The sequence below is a fragment of the Panthera leo genome, chromosome F3 (genome assembly GCF_018350215.1).
Source record: "Panthera leo isolate Ple1 chromosome F3, P.leo_Ple1_pat1.1, whole genome shotgun sequence".
NCBI lineage: Eukaryota > Metazoa > Chordata > Mammalia > Carnivora > Felidae > Panthera > Panthera leo.
In genome coordinates this window covers 64,302,285-64,325,015 of record NC_056696.1, presented here as the reverse complement: position 1 = coordinate 64,325,015, position 22,731 = coordinate 64,302,285, and the positions used below count along the sequence as shown (strand labels likewise).

General features: G+C 49.1%; 1 protein-coding gene across 3 annotated transcripts; it reads right to left on the bottom strand.

Annotated features, from left to right (window-relative positions):
- Positions 1-401: 401 nt before the first annotated feature.
- On the bottom strand, positions 402-21,362 carry SLAMF6 (SLAM family member 6). 3 transcript variants are annotated; one of them, XM_042924909.1, is made up of 8 exons: positions 21,137-21,359; positions 9,057-9,389; positions 4,402-4,665; positions 3,848-3,967; positions 3,583-3,621; positions 2,488-2,567; positions 1,005-1,079; positions 402-641 (listed from the first exon to the last, which is right to left on the bottom strand). In XM_042924909.1, exons 1-8 carry the CDS (start codon positions 21,249-21,251, stop codon positions 495-497), a joined length of 1,173 nt encoding a protein of 390 aa, XP_042780843.1. In that variant the 5' UTR covers positions 21,252-21,359; the 3' UTR covers positions 402-494. The 3 variants fall into 3 exon arrangements, 2 of the variants coding, with proteins under 2 accessions (XP_042780843.1, XP_042780844.1); XM_042924910.1 differs by lacking the exon at positions 3,583-3,621; XR_006198754.1 differs by lacking the exon at positions 402-641 and having other exon boundaries at positions 2,253-2,567; positions 21,137-21,362.
- Positions 21,363-22,731: the final 1,369 nt, after the last annotated feature.

Genomic DNA, 22,731 nt, shown 5'->3' with positions numbered 1-22,731 from the left:
ATACATGTGTGGAGGTAGAGTCCAAAGGGCCCGGTGACGAAACAGCTGAAGTCAAGGATAACTCCGGTTCCTGGTTTGAATAACGGGCTGATCCCCATTTTTCAGTCTAGCAGACCAGAGCTCAAGAGGTTCCGTAACGGGTCCCAGGAGGTATGTCTAGTAAATGATGCGTGAGGGTTTGGGGATGGGTCCGTCCGATTCCGGAGACAACATACGTAACACACAGTACTCTCTCCCAGCGAATCGCAGTCCTGCTGCTGTCTACAAGGAGAGAAGTCGTTGTCTTCTGAATTACCACTCCCTGTCAACCGCAACCCCATCCATTGCCAAAGAGAAAGTCAATATCCAGGCTTGTTCGCCGAGGCGTGTTTTGACCCGGAGCACATTAGAAAATGTTATTTGGGTCCCATGTTGGAAATGATGTCATTCCTTCGATATTTGACGGAGGCGAACAGGTTCCGGTCCTCAGAACTGGAAGTGATGATCCTAGATATTCAAGTTCTCCAGGCAGAAACCACGCTGTGTTTGTTCTCTCCCAAGGGATCGGGAGAAGCCATGTCCTTCCTGCATTCCTGCTGAGACCCCTCAGCCACTTGGATGACGTTGCCGAGGGCAGTCGTCTGGGGAGAAATGGGCTTACTCTAATGGCAAAAAGGAAAATCAAGCAGGTTAATGGGGACCAGTGTCTCGGGCTGTCTCTCGTGGCCATAGAGGAGGTCTGGAAAGCACTAAGTGACAGATAGGAATACGGAGCTAAGGCAAAACTGACTTAAAATTTTAATTTAAACAATTTAACTGAATTCAGGTAGGGTGGAAACTCAGTGATGGGTGACGAGCCTCATACAAGATAACCTCTACGTTTTGGTGATGCCCTGAGACCTTCTACATTCCGCCGGTGTCTGTGCCATCTATCCCGTGGCCCCCTTTACTTTTACTTCCCTTATAAAGTTCTAAGTCTAAGGAGAGAGGTAAGCTGTGAGAACAGGGCACCCTCACGGGCTCACCTCTTTGGACTGATGAACCGTGGAGTAAATCGTGGAGGAATCAGTGCTTTTCATAGGCGTTGGCTTACTTGTTTGCTGTAAAAAAATAATCATAGACATTCGGCTCACAGACAAAGAGATATGTGTGCAGAGAAAGACAACGCAACACAGAGGGGCGATGTCAACATCCTCCAGGAGGAAAGGGTAAGAGAGTGTGTAGCAAGAGGGGTTGGCGACCAAACACCACGAGCTCTCAAGCCAGAGAAAGTTGAGTGACATTTCCCGAGGCCCACGCGAGAAGCACAACACCCCGGCAAACCAGTGGGCTCGAGAGCCAGAGAGGGACAGAAGGGCAACCTTGTTGGCGGGTGTGTGAAGAAAGGGGAGCATTCTTTCCTGCATCGGACTCTGCTGTCTTTCCTCCACCTTATGCCAGAGTGTATAGGAGTATTGTATCTTTTGTCTTAGCTCCTTCGGCAGAAGTCCCCCGTGCTCATGGGTTTTGACATTTAAAACGAACTAAGGAATATTTAGGGCATGGAGAAAACCTCTGAAACTCTCCAGAGTACGATTTTTTTTTTTTTTTTTCTGAAGAAGTGAGCAAGTTGGCTGGAGAGCCGTTTATTGGGTTGTTGAGGGTGATACATCTTGTCCCCAGGAGAGAATTAGAGAGGCAGCAGAGATATTTGGACCAGGGGGAGTACCCTTCTTGTCACCTCCCTTCGAGGAGCCTACCTTGGAAATACCATGAGGAGCTGTGTGAAGGGATATTTGCTTGGGGAACCTAAGATTTCTAGCGGGATCATGGCTTCCATCAGTGGGTGAGTGCTGAGTTATCTTGGCTTACTTTTCAGAAGGTGGATGGCGTTATTTAGAAGGGTCCACCTGCGGGTGCTTTACTTGGGGGGTGGTGGGAAATTGCTGATGTGTGGCAAAGGAGTTCCTGGTGGCTGCCCAAGGCCATCTGCTATGTTGCAGAGGGGAGGGGAGCGTTGAAGGCCGCTCATGCCTTTACCGTCTTCTACTGTTGCGAATCCTTGCCCCACCTCCCCCCTTGAGAGAGTGTTTCTCAGTTCCTCTATTTCTCCTCCATCCAGGGCAAGAAACCCCCCTGCCACACAGTTGTGCTCTCTGGAAACTCTCAAATTTCATTGAATTCCGATCTATTCAGCAAGTGTTTACTGGGAACCGTGCTCAGGGAACAGAGAGGAAAACATCATTTTCATTTCCAGGCAGCTCGTAATTAAGCTGCCAAGGGACAAGACTTACTGATGCGTCACGCAGTTAGAGGACCATGTAAAGTAGGGCGTGAGCGAACACATCATGGGGCGAGAGCCCTGGGGGCTGGCAAGGTCCCCCGTGCAACGTCGTCGCTGCGGCCACTGCCTCTCCTCTCCTCCACAGTGGGTGTCATTGGATTAAAGAGATGACTGTGGTGACAAGTTTGCGTATGAAGACTCTAAAAACCGTGCCAATGACGGAATATAAAGCTGAAGGGACTCACCCTCTTTGGATGAGTGACATGAGCATACACGGTGTTCCCCGAAGAGATGGAGACATACTCTAAGTTATTCACGTTCTCTGCTGTTAACACAGGAAGGCACAGTCAGTGTCCCGCTCTCTCAGTGTCCCACTCCACGGCACTTTGTGGCCCCAAAGAGGCGGTTGGTCGAGGCAATGCCCTTCCTTAGGGTTCATTCATTTTTGACACTCTTTGAAGTTCTGGGTTGAACTAGAACCTTCTCAGCCGTGTGCTCTATTTCTGACCTCATCTCTTGGGGGGGACGTGGTCTTGAGGTGTCCTAAAGCTTCAGCGTCTCCCTCTGGATTCACATGTGGACCAGTGAGCTCCCGGGACCAAAGAGCACTGCCTCCACAGGGGCCAGGGAACGCCATTGGCAAGCTTTAATGGAGCCGGGTTATGTCACATATAAAGTATTAGGAGACTTCTCAGATTCTATTACAGATGGTTGTACTATGGATAGTTACATTATATTATATTTATTATCACTGATGAGAAACCGGAGGCTCAGGAAGTTCAATGAACTTGGCACAAAGTCAAAGAGGAAGTGATGGAACAGGAACTCGGATGCCTGCCCTCTGACTCTGAACCTCACGTTCGTCCTCTACACACGATGTCGTGTATCTCTGACCCCTGAAATGAGACTCACAGCCAGTCTGAGTCCAGAGCCTGTGCTCCTGTCTCTGTATCACCCTTTTCTTTTTGGACTGGGTCTACTCAGTGTTCAAGTCCCCTGGCTGAAAGAGTGACAGGGTCAGGCAGTTTGTCTTTGGACCTTTGATGCTCTAACCCTGTCCCTGCCCTGGACTTGCTGGTTGATAATGGACAGTGAGCCTTCCACCGGTACCTGGTTTCTCATCAAGGGGTGGGGAGCCACCCTCATCCCAACGCCTGAGATCCTTCAGGGACAGACATGCATAGTTACGGGTCACCTCTCTTTCACCATCTGGTCCCCCTGAGTAATGGTATTCTGACTCCCTCCTCTCTCATCACCCAGCCTTCTGACCGGCCCCTTTCCTCCTTCACTAGGACTCCCCCTCTGTCTTAGGATTGGGAGCTAAGAGTCTACAAGCTCACCAGAAGTCTGGGTTTGCTGAGCAGAGAAATGAAAGATGCCTGGAAAATAAAATCAGGGAAATGGAAATTTGTGAGTGCAGTGTGAGAGGTCCCCACACCCTACCCTTCGCCCACAGGTGTCTCTCTAGAGGATGTGGTGCAGGGGGACCTGAAGGGGAAGGGCAGCCAGGCCTTGAGGCTTGGTCATGCATTTTCTGGAGAAAAGTAGCACGTGTGTGGTCACATCCCAGGGGCTGTCCCAGTGGACCTTCCTCCCTCCCTTTACCTCTCTTGCACAAACGGTATTTCTTCCTCCAAACAACAAGTAACACGATGACTAGACATATCAAAATAATAGTCACAGGTACAATCCATAGGGTACCAATGGATTCATCATTCAAAAAATCTGAAAAAAGAAAAAAAGAAGAGCGTCTTTCTTCTGAAAAGACCCCTCCTGAGGGTCTCTGCTGAGCCTCTTCTAGGCCACCTTTGGGGGCTGGGTGGGTTCCGGCTCTGGGCAGCCTTTCTGGGAGTGGGAGTCCCTGTGGTGGATGGGGCAGGAGCCTGGTAGAGCCGGTGTGGGGAGCAGTTCTGACTTCCCAAAGACTTGGCCCCTGGGCCCTGAGTGGGCTGGAGGACTAGGGGGAGGGAGGGAGGAGAGGCCTCTGGAGGCAATGAGAGGTACGGAGCTGCGGGGGGGGGGGGGTGTTAGTCCTATCCCAGCAGTGTTGGGTGGCCTCCCCCTGAGCCCCTGTTTTGGGAAGTCACCTTGGGCAGGAGGGACATACCACATCCCACAGCTGCTCAAGGCTCTCGGGGAGACCTGAGACCGACTATTACCTTTGCAGAGACTCTGGGTGGAAACAGAGAAGGACAGTTGGCTGACAGGATTCTCAGCTATGCAGGTGTACTTCTCTTCGCTGGGCTTCTTGGGGTCCCAGGACAGAGTGAGGTTGGCTTCTCTTATAGATATGCTTCCTGCGACCTCCCACCTTACTAGGTTGTCGTCATTCATATTCTCCACAGAGCAGGCCAGGTGGATCTCACAGGTCCCATTCTCGGATCGCCAAGTGTGGTTGGCCACTTCTAAGTTCCTCAGTGGTCCTGCACGCAGGGAAAAGGCCCGGCCTGAGACCAAATGGCTTGGTCTTCAGGCCATCGTGAAAAATACCCTTCCCACCGCCAAATGCTTCTGTGTTCCTCCCAACACTCTACTGTATGCTATGGCCTGTCTACTCTGTAAGTAACTTGGCTTGTATTGCCTAAAGGATGGTGTCAGGGTCTGGGGTGACCAGTGATGAGGGACAGCAGCATGAGACAGAGCAGCCAGGGGGAGAAGTGAGTGGGGACACCCGACGGCCATCACCAACTAGTTGCGTGATTCTGGGCTGCTCAATTTACTTCCTGGGCCCCAGTGTATGCCTGGCATCCTTTCCAGCCTTGTACACTGGCCTTGTGTGAAGACGTTGGGGAGTTCAGCTGAGGGCCAACTGGCCCTTAGTCAGGGCAGAAGCCAGTAAACCAGACTCAAGAGCCCTATTCTCTCCACCATCAGAGTTCCCTAGCTGGGGTGGAAGATAAAAGCTCGGTGTCCTTGGGGACTTGTACTTCTCACGAATCTGCAGGAATGCTGGTCCTCATTGTATCAGATGCTGGCTCCAGTGAGGACAAAGAGATCCTGATGCGGAATGTCAGCAAGACAGAAAGGGAAAGAGACAGAAAGAGAGCCAAAAAACTAGAGAAAGAAAAAGTGAGGGAACTGAACGAGCAAGTAATTCTGGAGAACCAAGAAGTACGATATATCCAGGCATTTGAGAAATTTCTAAGAGCAAAGATCAGAAAATATTGGCTATAGAGACGTCAGTAGCGCGGTGCCTGGGTGGTTCAGTCGGACTTCGGCTCAGGTCACGATCCTGTGGTTCGTGAGTTCGAGCCCCGCGTCGGGCTCTGTGCTGACAGCTCGGAGCCTGGAGCCTGCTTCACATTCCGTGTCTCCCTCTCTCTCTCTCTCTGCCCCCGCCCCCCCCCCCGATTTGGGCTCTGTCTCTTTTTCTCAAAAATAAATAAACATTAAAAGATATCTTTAACAAATGTCTGTAGCTGTGAATCAGTAGGGATGTGGGAGTGGTACAGAAAAAGGCCACTGAGCGGGGCTTGGCCTGAGGTAACGATGACCCAGTAAAGAATGGAATGACCCCGACTGTCTGGTGGGAAGATATTGAGGAATGCTCTAAGCTTAGTTAGAGGAGTAGAGGTGGGACATATTCTGACAGAAAGGAATTTCATGGAATGGAGGGTGTTGGATTTGGAGTTAGGAAGACCTTGGCCAGACTTATGGCTTTGTCATTTCCTGGTTATGTGACCGTGGAGACATTTTTAAATCTCTCCACGCCTTACACAAACTTACGTATGAGTTTCCTCATATGTAAAATATCACATTTCCCTCAACCTGTGTCCGTGGCTGGCCTCAAAAATCTCTCGTTACCTTTTCCCACTTAATGAATATAAAACTGCCTACCTGACATTTCCCCTTGGACATAATGTGTCTCTCAAACTGCACATGTTCAAAAGCATTCCTGGTTTCCTCTCCCGAACCTGGTCAGTCCGGAGCCTCCCACACCTTGGTTGATAATCACGCCTTTCCAGTCGCTGAGGCCAAAAGCCCTGGAGCCACCCCTGACTTACCTCTTCGTCTCACGCCGCCACATCAGGATACCCTGGTGGCTTTACCTCCAAAGTATATCCAGAATCCAAGCACTTCACAAAACCCTCTGATGGTTCTCAGTCTCACCAAGAGAAGAGACCAAAGTCCCTGTGAAGGCTCTCACAGCCATACGTGATGTGGCCTCTGTTTCCATACTGACCTTGTTTCTTGTTCCTCTCCCCTCACTCTGCTCCTTGGTCTTTGACCTCTTTGGCGTTCCTTGAGCCTGCCAGGCACAGGGGAGGCCTCTCCATTCAACTATCTGTGTGGCTCACTCCCTCACCTCCAACAGGTCTTGGCTCAAATGCTATCTTCTCAGCCTATTATGACCACTCCATTTATTTAAAAAATTTTTTTAAATATTTATTTATTTTTGAGACAGAGAGAGAGAGAGAGAGAGGCAGACTGCAAATGGGGGAGGGGCAGAGAGAGGGAGGCACAGAATCTGAAGCAGACTCCAGGCTCTGAGCTGTCAGCACAGAGCCCGACGCGGGGCTCCAACTCATGAACCGCGAGATCGTGACCCGAGTCAAAGTCGGAGGCTCAACTGACCGAGCCACTCAGGCACCCCATGACCGCTCCATTTAACAATGACTTCTGTTCCTTGTCACTCCTGATGCCAAAAGGTCCTGAGAAGGGTTTGGTGTTGAACCTCATGAGTATGGTTATTGCAGAAGTCATGCTTTGTCTTCTGACCAGTGGCTAAAGAACATTGTCTCAACAGTGTGATGGAGACTGATTCGGGGTCTGTTCTCAGACTTTCTACCGGGTGTCTCTCTTCTCTCCAGGGTCCTAGCACTGACTTGATGACCTCTGGTCACCCAGAGTGATTCTGCCTGTAGTGGGTTGAATGATGACACCCTCCCAAAAGATATCTCCACGTCCTAATTCCCAGAATCTTATTCAGAAAAGGGTCTTTGCAGATGTAATTAAGTGAGATGAAGACATGATTCTGGATTATCTGGGTGGGCCCTAAATCCAGTGATAAGTGTCCTTCCAAGAGGAGAGCAGAGAGATATTTGAGACAGAAGAGGAGATAACACAGGGAAAGGAGGAGGCGATGTGACAGAGAGGCAGAGACTCGTGTGACACAGACACAGGCCAACAAACATTAAGGAGTGCCAGCAGCATTCCAGCAGAAGCTGGAGGAGGCCAAGAACAGATTGCCCTCGAGGGCCTCCAGAGGGACAGTGGCCCTGCCCACACCTTGATTTTGGACTTTGGGCCTCCAGAATTGTGAGAGAATAAAATTTCTGATGTTAGCCACCGACTTTGTGGTGATTGGTTTAACAGCGTCAAGATATCAATACCCTGTCCCAGGGTGATTTTGCCCATTTGGTTGGAATTCCTGTGGCAGACTTTTCTAGACAACCTCTCTTTCCTAGCATATTTCCCTGTTCTGTGTCCTGTTCTTTTAGGGACATGACTTTGACCAATCTAACACGGTACATCTGCCAAATATTTAGGGGATTATAAAGGTTCACAAGTAACCTATTTGTGGTGACATCTTATTTTAACTGAAGTGCTTTTTTGGATTCCACATCTTAACCCAAAGGGCTCTGGGTGAGTTTTAGACACTGTAGGCTCTCGGGTAGATGAGACGTACGGAATCTCGGTGACCTTCAAAGTTGCCGGTTCAAGCTTGAATCTCCTATACAACATTCCTGCTAAGAGATGGTCTTAAAGGCATTCAAGGCATCTCGAACACCACTGATTGCTAGAAGGATCTTTTTTTTTTTTTTTCTGATACTGATTGGCAAGCTGTCTCATGGTTTCCATAATTTTATGTTGAGGACATGAACCATCTGGGGAAAACGTTCTTGGAGGTTAAATAAGCTTGTAGAAAAGACCTTTCTCGTTATCAACTCATCCTTACAGAGCACTTTCTAGGTACACCACTGTTCTGTATACTGATCATTCTCCACTGAGCCAGACGAGCCTTTGTGTAAAGGGACGTGTCATGCCAGCTAGTCATGTGGGAAACTCTCCCACTTACTGTCTCCTCTGTGACTGTAGGCAGGTTGCTGTGACTGATGCTGTGCCTCAGGGGTAAGGGTTCGTATCCACCTCGTGGAGCTTTGGTGAAGATTACCCAACAGAGACAGGTAATGCACATGGTAACACAGTCACAGCTATTTCACTTCTGTTACTTCCATTACGTTTCTTTTTTTTTTTTTTTAAGTTTTATTTATTTAAGTAATCTCTACACCCAATGTGGGGCTTGAACTCGTGACCCCGAGATCAAGAGTGATGCCCTTCTGACTGAACCAGCCAGGTGCCCCACTTCCATTACATTTCTGGTCAAGAGGGACTATTTTTTTTTAAGTTTATTTATTTACTTTGAGAGAGAGAGAGAGAGAGAGAGTGAGTGAGGGGAGGGGCAGAGAGAGAGAGAGAGAGAGAGAGAGAATCCCGATCAGGCTCCATGATGTCTAAATGGAGTTGGACGTGGAACTCGATCTCACAACTCTGAGATCATGACCTGAGCCGAAATGAAAAGTCAGATGCTTCACTGACTGAGCCACTCAGGTGCCCCAAGAGGGACTATTTTATTGGGTGAGGGAGAGTGATGTGATTGGGGGCCAGGAGCCACAAGACTTAGGTTCTATTCTCCGCTCTGTCACTCACTGGCCGAGCAATGCCATTGAGATTGTTTACTGCTGGACCTCATTCTGACTCCAAATACGACGCTGTTTACCACCAGGCTATGGTGGACACTGGCTGTCACATAGGATTGACATACGTCCTACCTTTCAGTCCATACACAATTAACCCCCATGCTTTCACTCACTGAAGATCCTCAGCTTGTAACTGGAAAACACTGTAGAGGTTTGTGTGGTTATCTGGGCATGGTAAGATCCTGCGTCAGCCATTGTCAGGTTGCTGAGCTGTAAGGAGTAGTTCCTGGTGAATTGCAGTCGGTCTTTCCATTTTGGATTCGTCAGTATGATCTGTGGATCTGAAGGATCGCTTAGTTGTATGAAGGTTATAGATGTTCCTTTGTAAAGCCAGGTGATGGAATGAGTATCCTCAGATACAGGAAGTTTCAAGGGAAAAGTTACCGACTCCCCCAGAGTCCCATTCACCATCAGTGGGGTTGAGCTGGCTTGTGAAGCTGTGTTCCCTGTAAACACAGAAGAGAAATTGCTTTAACCGCCCCCCCCCCCACCGGCTCACCCCTTGCTCCCCACACCCTTTCCCTACCTCTGCCCATCTGTTAGAGCCTTCTGATACTGATGCCCAGACATATGATGAAGAGACACAGGGTTAGGAGAAGTGTGGAAATGGACAATCACAGAGGCCCCACCCCCAACAAAATGTCTGGTGTTCTTGGATAATGGGAAGTTGGCCCAGATGGTTCTGGCCCAGTCCATCCTCCTATCCGGGCTGGTCACTCTTGGGTCATGACCACAATATCTGACTCCAGCCTCTGAGTTCTCCGGGCCCGAGGTGGAGGGAGAGAGGGAACTGCGTCAGAGCATAGACTCCAACAATCACAAGTCTTTGCTGATGAAGTTTAATGAAAGCTCAACACTCACTGATTATCTGCTGTGCCCAACATAGTAGGTTTGTGGGTGGGTGGGGTGGTGGTTAGAGGACTGATACTAGGAATTTATAGCTCTTTACATTCATTATTTCCTTCGATGCTGGTGCAATTCTGGGAGGCAGATCGGATGGATATTATCATCTCCATTTATAGATAAAAGAGCGGGGGCACAGATTGTTTAACTCATTTTTTTTTTCCCCAGGGTCACACAGCTACAGAATAAGGGTCAGGATTCAGACCCAACGATTTTGACCTCACTTGCTTTTTGCTCTTTTTGTGATACCAGAAAATATCTTTTCTATTCTCAAAATGGAGGAGATAAAACTGATAAATGCAGAAGTGATAAATATAACTTCAAAGGAATAGACGGTGGTCCTGTTCTCGTGAGCCTATCTCAGAGCCATTCATGTTTGAGCAAAAAAGGTGAAATGGTCGCAACGATTCTTTTTTTTTTTTTTAATTTTTTAAAATGTTTATTTACTTTTTTGACAGAGAGAGAGAGAGAGAGAAAGAGAGCATAAGCAGGGGAGGGGCAGAAAGAGAGACACACACACACACGGAATCTGAAGCAGGATCCAGGCTCTGAGCTGTGAGCACAGAGCCAGAGCGGGGCTCAAACTCACAAACCATGAGATCGTGACCTGAGCCGAAGTCTGGCGCTTAACCGACTGAGCCACCCAGGCGCCCCCGGTCACAACGATTCTTAAAGAGGATGCTTCCCGAGCATCCTCTGCAAATACGTAGCACTCATCACACCATTTTGTGGTCCTGTGTGTGCTTGTTTGTCTAACTGGCCGTGCCCTGATTATCTTTCTATTTCGGCACCGTGTCTAACATGAAGGAGGGTCTGGAAATGTTTGAGTGAGTCGGTGAATATGTAACTGTAACCAGGACCCCCAACCTTCTCCAGATCTCTTACTTCTCAGGAGAAGATCTAAGCAGGGAGGAACTACCTCTCGGGATCCTGACGCTCAGCTCTTGGGCGAGTTCACACTGCCTCTCTCCTTCCTTGACGGTCGTGCAGAAGCCAGGCACTGAACGCTGCCGGCCATTCCCACCCCCCCCGCCCCGCACCCCATCTTTCCCATCAGGGGTTTAACGTGATGGGGAAGATTTCTCATCTTAACCTCTCTTCCCTCTAGGAACGGCATGGGGGACGATCCCAAGCAAAATCGTGAGCAAAAAGTGTATTTTGCCTTTTTCTGTTGTTGATCCCACTTACTGAAAGTTTAAAAACAGGCAAAACGGATCTGTTGCTTGAAGTCAGGACAGTGGTTACTTTTGAGGAGGAGCGAGAGAGAGCAGGTAGGAGGGAGCACAAAGGGGGACTCTGGGGTGCTGCGAATGTCCTAGTTCTTGACCTGGGTCTGGATACTCGGATTTATTCATTTTGTGATAATTCATTGAGTTCACACTTAGGATTTGTACAGTTTTCTCGTCATGTGTATATTTCAGTTAAATATGTTAGAATGACGACAAAACTCAAACCAAACCAAAACAGTTACAATGACCTATGAAGACCAAAAGGTGGGGCGCCTGGGTGGCTCAGTCGGTTGAGCGTCCGACTTTGGCTCAGGTCATGACCTCGCAGCTCTGAGTTTGAGCCCCGCGTCGGGCTCTGTGCTGATGGCTCGGAGCCTGGAGCCTGCTTTGGTTTCTGTGTCTCCCTCTCTCTCTGCCCCTCCCCTGCTCTCCTCTGTCTCTCTCTCTCTCTCTGTCTCTCAAAAATAAACAAACATTAAGAAAACTTTTTTTTTTTAAAGACCAAAATGATCTGCTCATGTTTGTGTCTTTGACCTATTTTTTCTATAACTCTCCCCAGACCAGTTGACTTTGCTCAAACTACGCTGGCCTGGCCATTCCTTGAGCAGGCCAGGGCTGGTTCACCTGCCGTTCCCTCCGCCCGGAAGGGTGTTGTCTCTCAGGTGTGCATGTGGCTCACTCTTTCATCTCTAGAAGGTCTTTAACGCACACATTCCCTCTCGGAGAGGACCGCTCTTCCCTTATCGCCAACCCTCACCCCTGTACATTCAGCTGCTTTTGGACTTCTTTTTCTCCGTAATACCACCTAGCCTACTTTATAATTTGCCCTAAAGAAAAAAATTCTCTCTCCCTTCTGCTAGAATGTAAGCTCCCTGAGAGCAAAGGTTTCCGTCTGTCTTTTTCATTGTTGTGATCACTCTTGAACACTGCTTGGCACAGCATAGGCCCATAGGATTCATCCAGTGAGTATCTGTTGAGTGACTGGACACTCCGTTCTTTCTCTTGGAGGTTTTCTGTCCAAGATATTAAGGAGCAGTTTCTCTTTTGTAAGGAGCCTGGGCATACCCTGGGGCCCAAGGACTCCCCAGGAGCTGTTGCCTCCTGCCTAGCACATTCCTTGACGCCTCCTTTTTTTTTTTTTTTTATAGATGGCAACTATTCATTGACCAAGTCATTCTTTCTACCATTTGCTCAGTTCTATGCCAGTTCAGTGAGTAGAGCTTTAGAACTCACGGCATTCAGACCATATGGACTAGATCCCTTTTACGGACCAGTTTCTGGGCTGAAGATTGGGAACATGAATAAGAAATGTTGGGCCTCTGGGCTCACCATGTCAAAGAGGAGCCTAACAGGCAAGCGAGTAGTTTCAGTGCCATGAGCTGGGTCTGGAGCTAGGAAGGGGCTGACTTCTGCATTGACCTTGTACGGACCATCAATTGCACCCGGTACACTCAACACCAAGTACTTCTTTCTTCTTGTTGTAATTATGAGACTGTTTTCCTCTCTTTTCCAGAATCTTGGGGATAGAGACTGTGCTTGTTATCTCTGTGTTCCTAGCACTTAACACAATCTCTAGCTCAATAAATGTTGACCCAACAGAGGTACGTGCTGTAAAGGAGCCCAAATAAATGAGCATCCGGGGCTGGGGGAGCTGGGGGTTGTCAGGGAACCCTTCACAGGGACGATAACATCACAGCAGGGTTCTGAATAAAAACAAGAGGTTCCTACGGCCCAACTATTTGTGATTCTTCCAAGAGTGCCCCGCTCTTTCTTTGCCCCTGTTGTTCCCTTTGCCCGGAATGCCCTTTGTCGCTTTTTCCACCTGCTGAGCCCCTATTTATCCTTCAAGGAGGGGCTCAAATATCTGTTTGCCTCTGCTTATATTTGTGGGGAGTTTGTTTTGGTTCAGGGGAAGGAGAAAAGAGTCTGGCTGAAAAAGAGACCAAGGGGAAGAAGGTAGAGAAAGGGAAGGTAGAATTAGTCCCCTGGAGGTCTAAGAAGAAGAAAAAGGCTTAGGGCACTTTGCTCAGGGAAGGGGAAGGTCAGAAGTTACAGGAAATGTTCAAAAACCCTTCTGTGAGAATTTTGGCACAAGGAGAGCTGCTTTGGGGTCCAGGCGATGTGATTCTGTCAGCAGGGAGAACCCCTCCACTCCGGAAACTCCTCAAAGCCTCTGCCCAGCTATCGGTTTTATCTTTTAGAAACCAACTAGTGAATTGCTGGAACAGGAAAAGAAACATTTTGAGTAGGACCCCCCAGGACATGCCTGGGCAGCTGAGTCATAAAGTGCCAGACAGGTACCTCAGCTCTAGGACAATATTAAAATCCCTGCCCTGGGACGGGCATAAACCTCATTAGCATACCGTATACTATATGTATAGGCACGTTTTCTGGGTGTGCATGTGAAGGTCTATGCCTGCCCATGACACGTGATGATCAGGCCTCCCCCTCTCAGTATCCATCCCAGACCCCAATAAGAGGAACCTGCTTATCTACAATTTTTTTTTCCATTACCCAGATTCAGTTTTTATAAAGTTCCCAATGCTTGATGTGGATATATTGGTAGCTTGTGGTGGTTTTAATTTACCTTTCCCTTACGATCAGTTACATTCAATACCTTTTAATATATTTATTGGCCATTTCCATTTGAATATTTCCTTTAGTCACTTGTCTGTTGAAATCTTTGATCCACTTTTAAATGGATTCTCAGGTTTTTTTTTTATTATTATTTAGGAGCTCTTGGTGTATTCTAGATACAAAATATATTTCGAAAATCTTTTTCTCCCACTTTGTGGATTGCCTTTTTACTCTCTTTTTAAAAATTTATTTATTGTTTAATTTACAACTAACTTGGTGCAACAATGATTTCAGGAGTAGGTTCCTTAATGACCTTTACCCATTTAGACCATCCCCCCTCCCACAACCCATCCAGCAACCCTGTTCGTTGTCTATATTTAAGAGTCTTTTATGTTTTGTCCCCCTCCCTGTTTTTATATTATTTTTATTTCCCTTCCCTGATGGTCATCTGTTTTGTGTCTTAAATTCCTCATGTGAGTGAAGTCATGTGATAGCGTCTTTCTCTAACTGCTTATCTACCAATCTAATGCAATCTCTGTCAAAATACCAACAGCATTTTTCACAGAACAGAACAAACAATCCTAAAATTTGGATGGAACCACAAAAGACCCTGAATGGCCAAAGCAATCTTGAAAAAGTAGAACAAAGCTGGAGGTATCACAATTTTAGATTTTGAATTATACCACAAAGCTGTAGTAATCAAAACAGCACGTTACTGGCACACAGTAGGCACACAGATCAAAGGAACAGAGCCCAGAGCCCAGAAATAAACCCACAATTATATGGTCAATTAATCTCTGACAAAGGAGGCAAGAACATGCCATGGGAAATAAAAAGGTCTCTTCAACAAATGGTGTTGGGAACACTGGACAGCTACATGCGAAAGAAGCTGGACCACTCTCTTACACCATACACAAAAATAAACTCAAAATGGATTAAAGACCTAAATACGAGACCTGAAACCATAACATTCCTAGAAGAAAACACAAGGAGTAATCTCTTTGACGTCAACCATGGAAACATTTTTTTAGATACGTCTCCTTTGGCAAGGCAAACAAAAGCAGAATTAAACCGTTGGGGCTATACCAAAATAAAAACTGTTTCCCAGTGAAGGAAACCATCGACAAAATAAAAAGACAGCCTATTGAATGGGAGAAGATGCTTGCAGATGACATATCAGGTGAAGGGTTAGTATCCAAAATATATAAAGAACTTATACAACGCAACACCCCGAAACCAAATAATTCAGTTAAAAAATGGGCAGAAGAAATGAACAGTGTCCAAAGAAGACATCCAGATGGCCGACAGACACAAGATGCTCAACACCACTCGTCATCAGGGAAATGCAAATCAAAACCACAAGGAGATGTCACCCCACACCCGTCAGAGTGGTTAAAATAAAAAACACAAGAAGTAGCAGGTGCTGGCGAGGTTGTGGAGGAAAAGGAACCCTGTGCGCAACTGGTGGGAATGCAAACTGGTGCAGCCACTGTGGAAAACAGGAGGGAGGTTCCCCAAAAAATGAAAAATAGAACCACCCTACGACCCAGCAGTTGCACTACGGGGTCTTTACCAAAAAGATACAAAAACGCGAATTCAAAGGGATACACACACCCCTGTGTTTACAGCAGCATTGTTAACGATAGCCAAGATATGGAGGCAGCCCAAGTGTCCATCGAGGGATGAATGGACCAAGAGTAGGTGGCATGTACGTTCGATGGAATATTATGCAGCCATAAAAAAGAACGAAATCTTGCCATCTGCAGCAACATGGATGGACCCGAAGGCTATAACGCTAAGTGAAATCAGTAAGTCAGGCAGAGAAAGACAAATACATATGGTCTCACTCCTATATGGAATTTAAGGGATAAAACAAAGGAAAAAAAGAGGCAGGCCACGAAACAGATTCTTCACTACAGAGAACGAACTGCTGGTCACTAAAGGGGAGCTGGGGCCGGGTAGGGCGACAGGGAAAAGAGGTGAAAGGAGCGAACAGCACACGTATCGTGATGAGCACTGAGTGATGTATTGAATTGTTGAATCACTACGCCGTACAGCTGAAACGAATGTAACACTGTTTGGTAACTACACTCGAAAAGAAGCTGGAGAGGGAGGGAGCCAAATCATAAGAGGCTCTTAAAAACTGAGAACAAACTGCGGGTTGATGGGGGGTGGGAGGGAGGGGAGGGTGGGGGAGAGGCATGGAGGAGGGCACCTGTGGGCATGAGCCCTGGGTGTTGTATGGAGACCGATTGGACAATAAATTTCATGAAGAAAATAATTAAACACAAATAAAATAAAATAAAAAATAAAATAATTACACTTGAATTTTAAAAAAGTGGTTTGAAAAAGGAAAAAAAGGAGTCCGCTCACTCCTGTGTGGGGAGTCACCGCTTTGTTCTCCGTATTTGCTGCAAATAGAGGACTTGGTAAGGCAGCTCCAGCCGGTGTAGCTTCTCTCTGTCACTCACCGAGGGGCCCACCCACATTGGCTCGGTAACAAATGTTGGTGACCCAGGTGGGACTCTTGGCCTTCTGCGACTCTGCCCTCCGATTCCCTGGTGTCCGGTGAATGGAGTAGAGGGCAGCGTCCTCTCGTCCTGGGCCCACCCAGTCAAGCTCCCGGGGCCGGGCTGGAAGAGGCTTCCTTGCGGGCTTCCCCCTCCTTGGTGCCTGTAACGACCACCGGTGTTGGGCCCTCCCCCGAGATCCAGCGGCTGCACCGAGTGTTTTTATTCGGAAGGCTCTCTGCTGGCATAGGCCGGGTCTACGGCACAGATGTTAGAGGTACATTGAGAGTGTCTCACGAAGTCTGGGTGAACTGGGAAAGACCATTAGGAAGCCTGCACAACCTGGCTATCCGGGAGGCTTGGATGCTCCAGCCTGGCGAAACGGGAGCGATCGTTTTGAGACTAGTCAGAGGGTAAACTTGGCCTCTTCGTTGGGGACGCTGGACCCTGTTGTGCTGGTGTCTCGTGCTTAGAGTCCGGGAGATGTGCCGGACGTCTCCGTCCCGGCTGGTCTAGTATCTGTGAGTATGTTTTTACTCAATTGACTGTTGTCGACTGTCTGAATCTCCACCCTGAGTGCCTGGCCGTTGTGTACCTTGTCCTTCCCTTCTTTTCGGTACTGGCGATCTGTAAGTAGGGCCCCCGGTTCTCTGGTGTGACTTCGCTTACTAACAGTTAAGATAGACGCCCAGAGTCCTCGGCAGTCCCCAAGACCTTTCTTTCTCTAGCCTTTTTCTTTACAATTAAAAAAAAATTTTTTTAATGTTTATTTATTTTTTGAGAGAGAGAGACAGAGAGAGAGAGAGGGGAAGGGCCAGAGAGAGGGGGAGACACAGAATCCAAAGCGGGCTCCAGGCTCTGAGCTGTCGGCACAGAGCCCGAGGCGGGGCTCGAACTCACGAACTGCAAGATCATGATCTGAGCTGCAGTCAGACACTTAACCGACGGAGCCACCCATGGCCTTTTTCTTAAGGACAAGCCACTCGAGTCTTAAATATTCTGTAAGCAAGATCGTGTGGCATTTGTGTCACCCCTAATCACTGTAAGCGACCTTTGGAAGTTCAGAGGCTCTAAGGAAGGTTCCCAGAACATGGGACAAGTTCCATTCTGAACAACAGCCTGTGGCCTGTAGCCTCCAGCACTGGAAGGCTTTTGGATACTCCCCTTTGATGTGAAAGCGAGTGATGTTGTTTTGCAGCAGCCTGGCCACAATAGACTTTAGAGGATGGAGGAAAGTGGTCAGAAAATGGAACTTTATTTATTAAAAAAATTTTTTTTAAATGTTTATTTATTCTTGACAGAGAGAGAGAGACAGAGCAAGAGTGGGGGAGGGGGAGAGAGAGAGGGAGACACAGAATCTGAAACAGGCTCCAGACTCCGGGCTGTCAGCACAGAGCCCGATGCGGGGCTCGAACTTATGGACAACGAGATCGTGACCTGAGCCGAAGTCGGACGCTCACCCGACTGAGCCACCCAGGCGCCCCCAGAAAATGGAACTTTAAAACTCAACAGCACATTGCAGTGGAAACTATTTTGTAGAGAAGTAAGAGATCCCATATGTTCAGAAGCCCCAACCTTAGCGTTACCAGACCTTGAAAAGCATTTGATTTATATGGACGTGAAAGATAAGGCGTGGCTGTGGGGGTGTTAACACAGATGCTGGGGCCCTTGAATAAGAGCGTGGTAGCTGATTTCTTTGAACCTTCGGACATGGTGGCCAGGAGCTGGTGTCCCTGCCCGAGAGCTGGGGCAGTCACGTGCCTTCTGATAAAAGAGGTAAAAAGAAAGTATGGGTCAACCTAGGACAGTCTGGACCCTGCACCTGGTCTCCGGTTTATCAGAAACCAAAGGACATCTGTGGCTGCCCCAACACAGAACACGACAATATCAAGCCACCTGCCAGATCCCCCTCAGCTACGGCTGAGGCCGCATCACACTTTAAACCCAGCTACCCTGCTTCCTGACCTCGCTCCTCCACCCCCCACAGTTGCCCAGAAGGAACCGATCAAGTCTCAAGTCGCAGAGATCTCCCAAGAGGATCCCTGGCCAGTGCGGAGGAAGACCGATTTGTAGATGGCAGCTTCAAATGGGCAAGAAAGGCAGGGACGTGGTGGCCCTGAATGCTCTTGTAGAGGCCAAGAGGCCGACCCCAGGCCCCTCGGCCCGAAAGGCAGACATAAAGTGCTACCAATTAGCACTTTATTCCACATAAAAGATTCTAAATACACCTTCCCTGTCTTCCATGCCCATGGAGCCAAATGGAAGGAAAGGCTTACGAAACCTGGATGTAAAGAAACCAGCTTTGGCAGAGAGGCCCGCGGGGTGTTGGAAACCGCGCACAAGTCGAGCAAGGTGCCCATGGTGCATTGCGAGTGCCACCAGAAAGGAAATTCAGAAGTCATACAGGCAAGTAGCTTGGCGGCCGCAGCCACAGGAAGGGCTGCTAGGTCACGGGAGATTTTGCAGCACAGCGATAACCTCCTTGCCTCGTTATCAGTCCGCCCCAACCTACCCCCATGTGGGGACAGAGGAGGCAGCAAAACCGGGCTGAGGATGGGCCCTGATAATCAGATGACAAAGAGCAGTGGGAAAGTCCAGGTGCCCAAGCAGACTTCTTGGGGGCTTCTTAAGAGTGCACGTGATCTAGGGGCGCCCGGGTGGCTCCGTCACTTAAGCATCCGACTTCGGCTCAGGTCACGCTCTCACGGTTCCCGGGTTCCAGCCCCGCGTCGGACTCTGGGCTGACAGCTCGGAGCCTGGAGCCTGCTTCGGATGCTGGGTCTCCTCTCTCTGCCCCGCCCCTTCTCTCTCTGTCCCTACCTCTCTCTCCTTCAAAAATAAATAAACATTACAAACAAGCGTTTAAAGAGTGCACAAGATCCAAATGATGGTGGCAGAGAAGCTTCATGCCTGTGGTCAACAGAGACAATATACGGTCCAGGGATGAAAGAGATTATTATTATTAGCCGAGGCAAGTCAGGCTAGGGGGACACTGCCTGCGGAAGACTGGCAAACGGGTTTTACCGTCATGCCAGCAGCCCCTGGGGGTTTCAAATACTGGATATTTGTAGTTACGTTCACTAGATGGATTGAGGCCTCTCCCTGTGGGGCAGGAATGGCAAATGAGGTGACAAAGGCCCTTATCAAAATGGATATTCCCCTGATTTGGGCTACTGAGGTCGCTACAAAGCAGTAATGGATTGACTTTCCCATCAAAGGTCATGTCTGGGATAGACAGAGCTGGGGACATCACATGGAGGCCACGCCCTGTACCTGGAGACCTCTAGAAAGACAGGACAGGATGGACACGTTATCTCCCACGGCTCTGCTTTCCTTGCACTTTCTCTTAGCTTCGGTGATGGTCTCCCTGCCGTGATGTCCGCGCCTCCAGCCCCTAGTCCTCAATTTCCAGCCACTCCCCGGAAATCTCACGGATATCACCCTGATGTCTTCAAATCAGTAGATCCGACATTGAACTCCCCGCCTCCCTTCCCTTCGTCCCCCAACTTTATCACCTCTGGCGACTCTGTCTGAAATCTCCCTGCCCCTTCCTTCCACCATCCTTCATATCCCCATTCCCCGCTTGATTTTTTTCCTCCTTATCATTTGTCACTGTCCGCTATGCCATTTCACTTAGGAAACTTGTTTCCTCGGCTCCGATGTGAGCTCCACGGGGAAGAGTTTTCACCCGCTCTCTTCACGATGTGTCCCCAGAAGCTAGACAAGCAGAGCCTCCCCCACCCTCCTGGTGTCCGTCTTGTTAATTCTGCATCCATGGTGACTGTCACCGCGGCCCTTTCTCTTGCACTGCGGCTGTGTCTGGGCACTGGTCACTGTTTCTCAGAACTGTTGCAAGAGCTTGCCACCTGCTGGCTAACGAAATCTGGGCCAGTTATTTAAATTCTCGTTGTAAAATGGGGTCAATATAGCACAAGCTCCCGAGACCTGTACTGAGGCTTATGTATATAATGCGTGCACAGTACTTGGCCCGGGGCCCTGAACAGAAGGCGTCAGGAAGTATTAGCTATTTTCATCTGCTACCCTGGCCTAGCTTTTCTTTTCTTTTTTTTAACTTTTTTTTTTTTTTTTTAACATTTATTCATTTTTGCGAGTGAGAGAAACAGAGCATGAGCGGGGGAGGGGCAGAGACAGAGGGAGACACAGAATCCGAAGCAGGCTCCAGGCTCTGAGCTGTCAGCACAGGGCCAGATGCGGGGCTTGAACTCACGGACTGAGACCGTGACCTGAGCTGAAGTCGGACGCTTAACCGACTGAGCCACCCGGGTGCCCCATCTGGCCTAGCTTTTCTGTCTCGTCTCCTGCCCCGTCTGTCCCTGAAGCCTATACTTTGGTTCCAATAACCACCGGTGATTCCCCAAACATGACACGAACCTTCCCGTTTTCCACGTACTGGTCAGTGGGGAACGGGGAGGCAGGACGGGCCAGGACTTTCTGTGGCCATATAAAGTTCTGGCAGCCTACTTAGCCTCTGATATGAATCACAGGAAGGGAGAGCCAGCGATCACAGTAATAAAATAGGGCTATTTCCAGCGTTTTCCCTGTGCCTAGAAATTTTGGCTACACTGAACCATAGGGTTTTCAATATTTTCGACGCGGGCACTGAAACTCAAGAGGCATAAGGAACCCACCTGAGGTCACCCAGCAAGAGAGTAGCTCATCTGGGGAGAGAACTCACTTTCCTAACGGCAGAACTCTGTATTTCACAGCATGCTGGTTGTAAACTCCAAACTGTCTGCTCTTAGAACAAGCTCACCTCCCATGCCCCGCAGATAAATGCAGACACAGGGGAAGCTGTCAGTCCAAGGGAGCGCTTCGTGTGCCAAGTGGAGAGGCGGTGACACCCACCCGGCCCCGCGGGGGACAAACAGACACCTATGCATGCGTGGTGTAGACGGAGCGAGCTGCACACAACCAGAGTCACTCGGGGGCTGCGCGACCACCCCCCGCATTTACCTGGGCCGAGGCAGGAGACCAGCGCGAGAGGCAGGAGCAGGCAGAGCATGATGGCGGGCCAGACGGGAGCCGGTGGCCTCCTGCGGCCAGTGTCCACCCTGGGCGCTTCTGTCATCAACTGAAAGTGGTTCTCACCCAGACTTCTCCTTCCTCTCGGAGGTGTGGTAAGCCTTCCTGCGCACCGACAGTCCTCATTTGCCTACTATTCTGTTTACTCTTTTCTGAGTGGAGTGCAACGCTCTTAAGTGTGCGACGTGAATTGCAATTTTCATTTTCTGTCTAGTTCCTTTTTTCGTTTTTTGCCTGTTTTTTTTTTTTTTTTTTTTTTTTTGCGGGGGGGGGGGGGTGGGGGTGGGGGTTGCGGAATGGCCCAAATGACAGGTTGTGGTGTTGTGACCCAAGAGTCACTGTTGTAACCGTCCCATTCAGTGGCATGAATGGCATTCGAGGCCAATACGACAGGCTTACCTCGTTCTGTTGCGCTCTGCCTTGTTGAGCCTCACAGACATCGTGTTTCTCTACAAACTGAGGTTTTGTGGCCACCCTGGGTCGAGCCAGACTGTTGGTGCCATTTTCCAACTTTTCTTTACTCCGTGACACGTTTTGGCAATTTTCGCAGTCCTTCAAACTTCGTCACGGTTTTTGTTTTTATTTTATTTTATTTTTTTTCATGTTTATTTATTTTTGAGACAGAGAGAGACAGAGCGCGAGCCGGGGAGGGGCAGAGAGAGAGGGAGACACGGAATCCGAAGCAGGCGCCAGGCTCCGAGCTGTCGGCACAGAGCCCGACGCAGGGCTCGAACCCACGAACCGTGAGGTCATGACCTGAGCCGAAGTCGGACGCTCAACCGATGGCGCCCCATATTTTTATATTTTTACAGTGATCTGTGATCAGTGATTTTTGATGTCAGCATTGTGATGATTTGGGGGCACCACAAGCTGTGCTCCTATAAGACGGCGAACTTGCTAGATGTTGTGTGTGTGCCGATGCTTCACCGACAGCTGTTTCCGGTCTCTCTCCCTCTCCTCGGGCCTCCCTGTTCCCTGAGACAGGGCAGCGGTGACATGAGGCGGATCACGGACCCTGCAACGGCCGGTAAGTGTGCAAGTGAGAGGCAAAGTCTCGCGCCCGTCACTTTAAATCAGAAGCTGGCGGTGATTCAGCTCAGGGGGGAGGGTGCGTCCAAAACTGAGATACACTGGACGCTTAAGTCTCTTGCGCCAGACGGTTGGCCAGGTTGTGAACTCAAAGGGCAGTTCTTGAAGGAAATGAAAAGTGCCATTCCAGGGAACACGCAGATGATGAGAAAGCTAAATGGCCTTACTGCTGACGTGGAGAAAGTCTGAGTGGTCTGGACAGAGCATCACACGCGCCACGTTCCCGTAAGCCAGAGACTGGTCCGGGGCAAGGCCTGGACTGTCTTCATTCTGCAAAGCCCGCGCGAGGGGAGGCGGCTGTGCAGGCACAGCGAGAAGCTGGCAGAGGCTGGTCTGTGACGTTTCGAGAAAGAAACTGCCTCCAGAACAGCGAAGCTCAGGGAGTAGCAGCCAGTGCTGATATAGAAGTTGTGGCAATGGGGCGCCTGGGTGGCTTA

Excerpts from the sequence above, each read along its gene's own strand:
- SLAMF6 (XM_042924909.1), bottom strand. The coding sequence starts at position 21,251 with ATGACAGAAGCGCCCAGGGTGGACACTGGCCGCAGGAGGCCACCGGCT. Across the intron at positions 4,666-9,056 it reads TTACAAGCTGAGGATCTTCA|GACCACTGAGGAACTTAGAA; the intron begins GTGAGTGAAAGC and ends CCCTGCGTGCAG. Across the intron at positions 1,080-2,487 it reads ATGTCACTCATCCAAAGAGG|CAAACAAGTAAGCCAACGCC; the intron begins GTGAGTCCCTTC and ends ATTTTTTTACAG.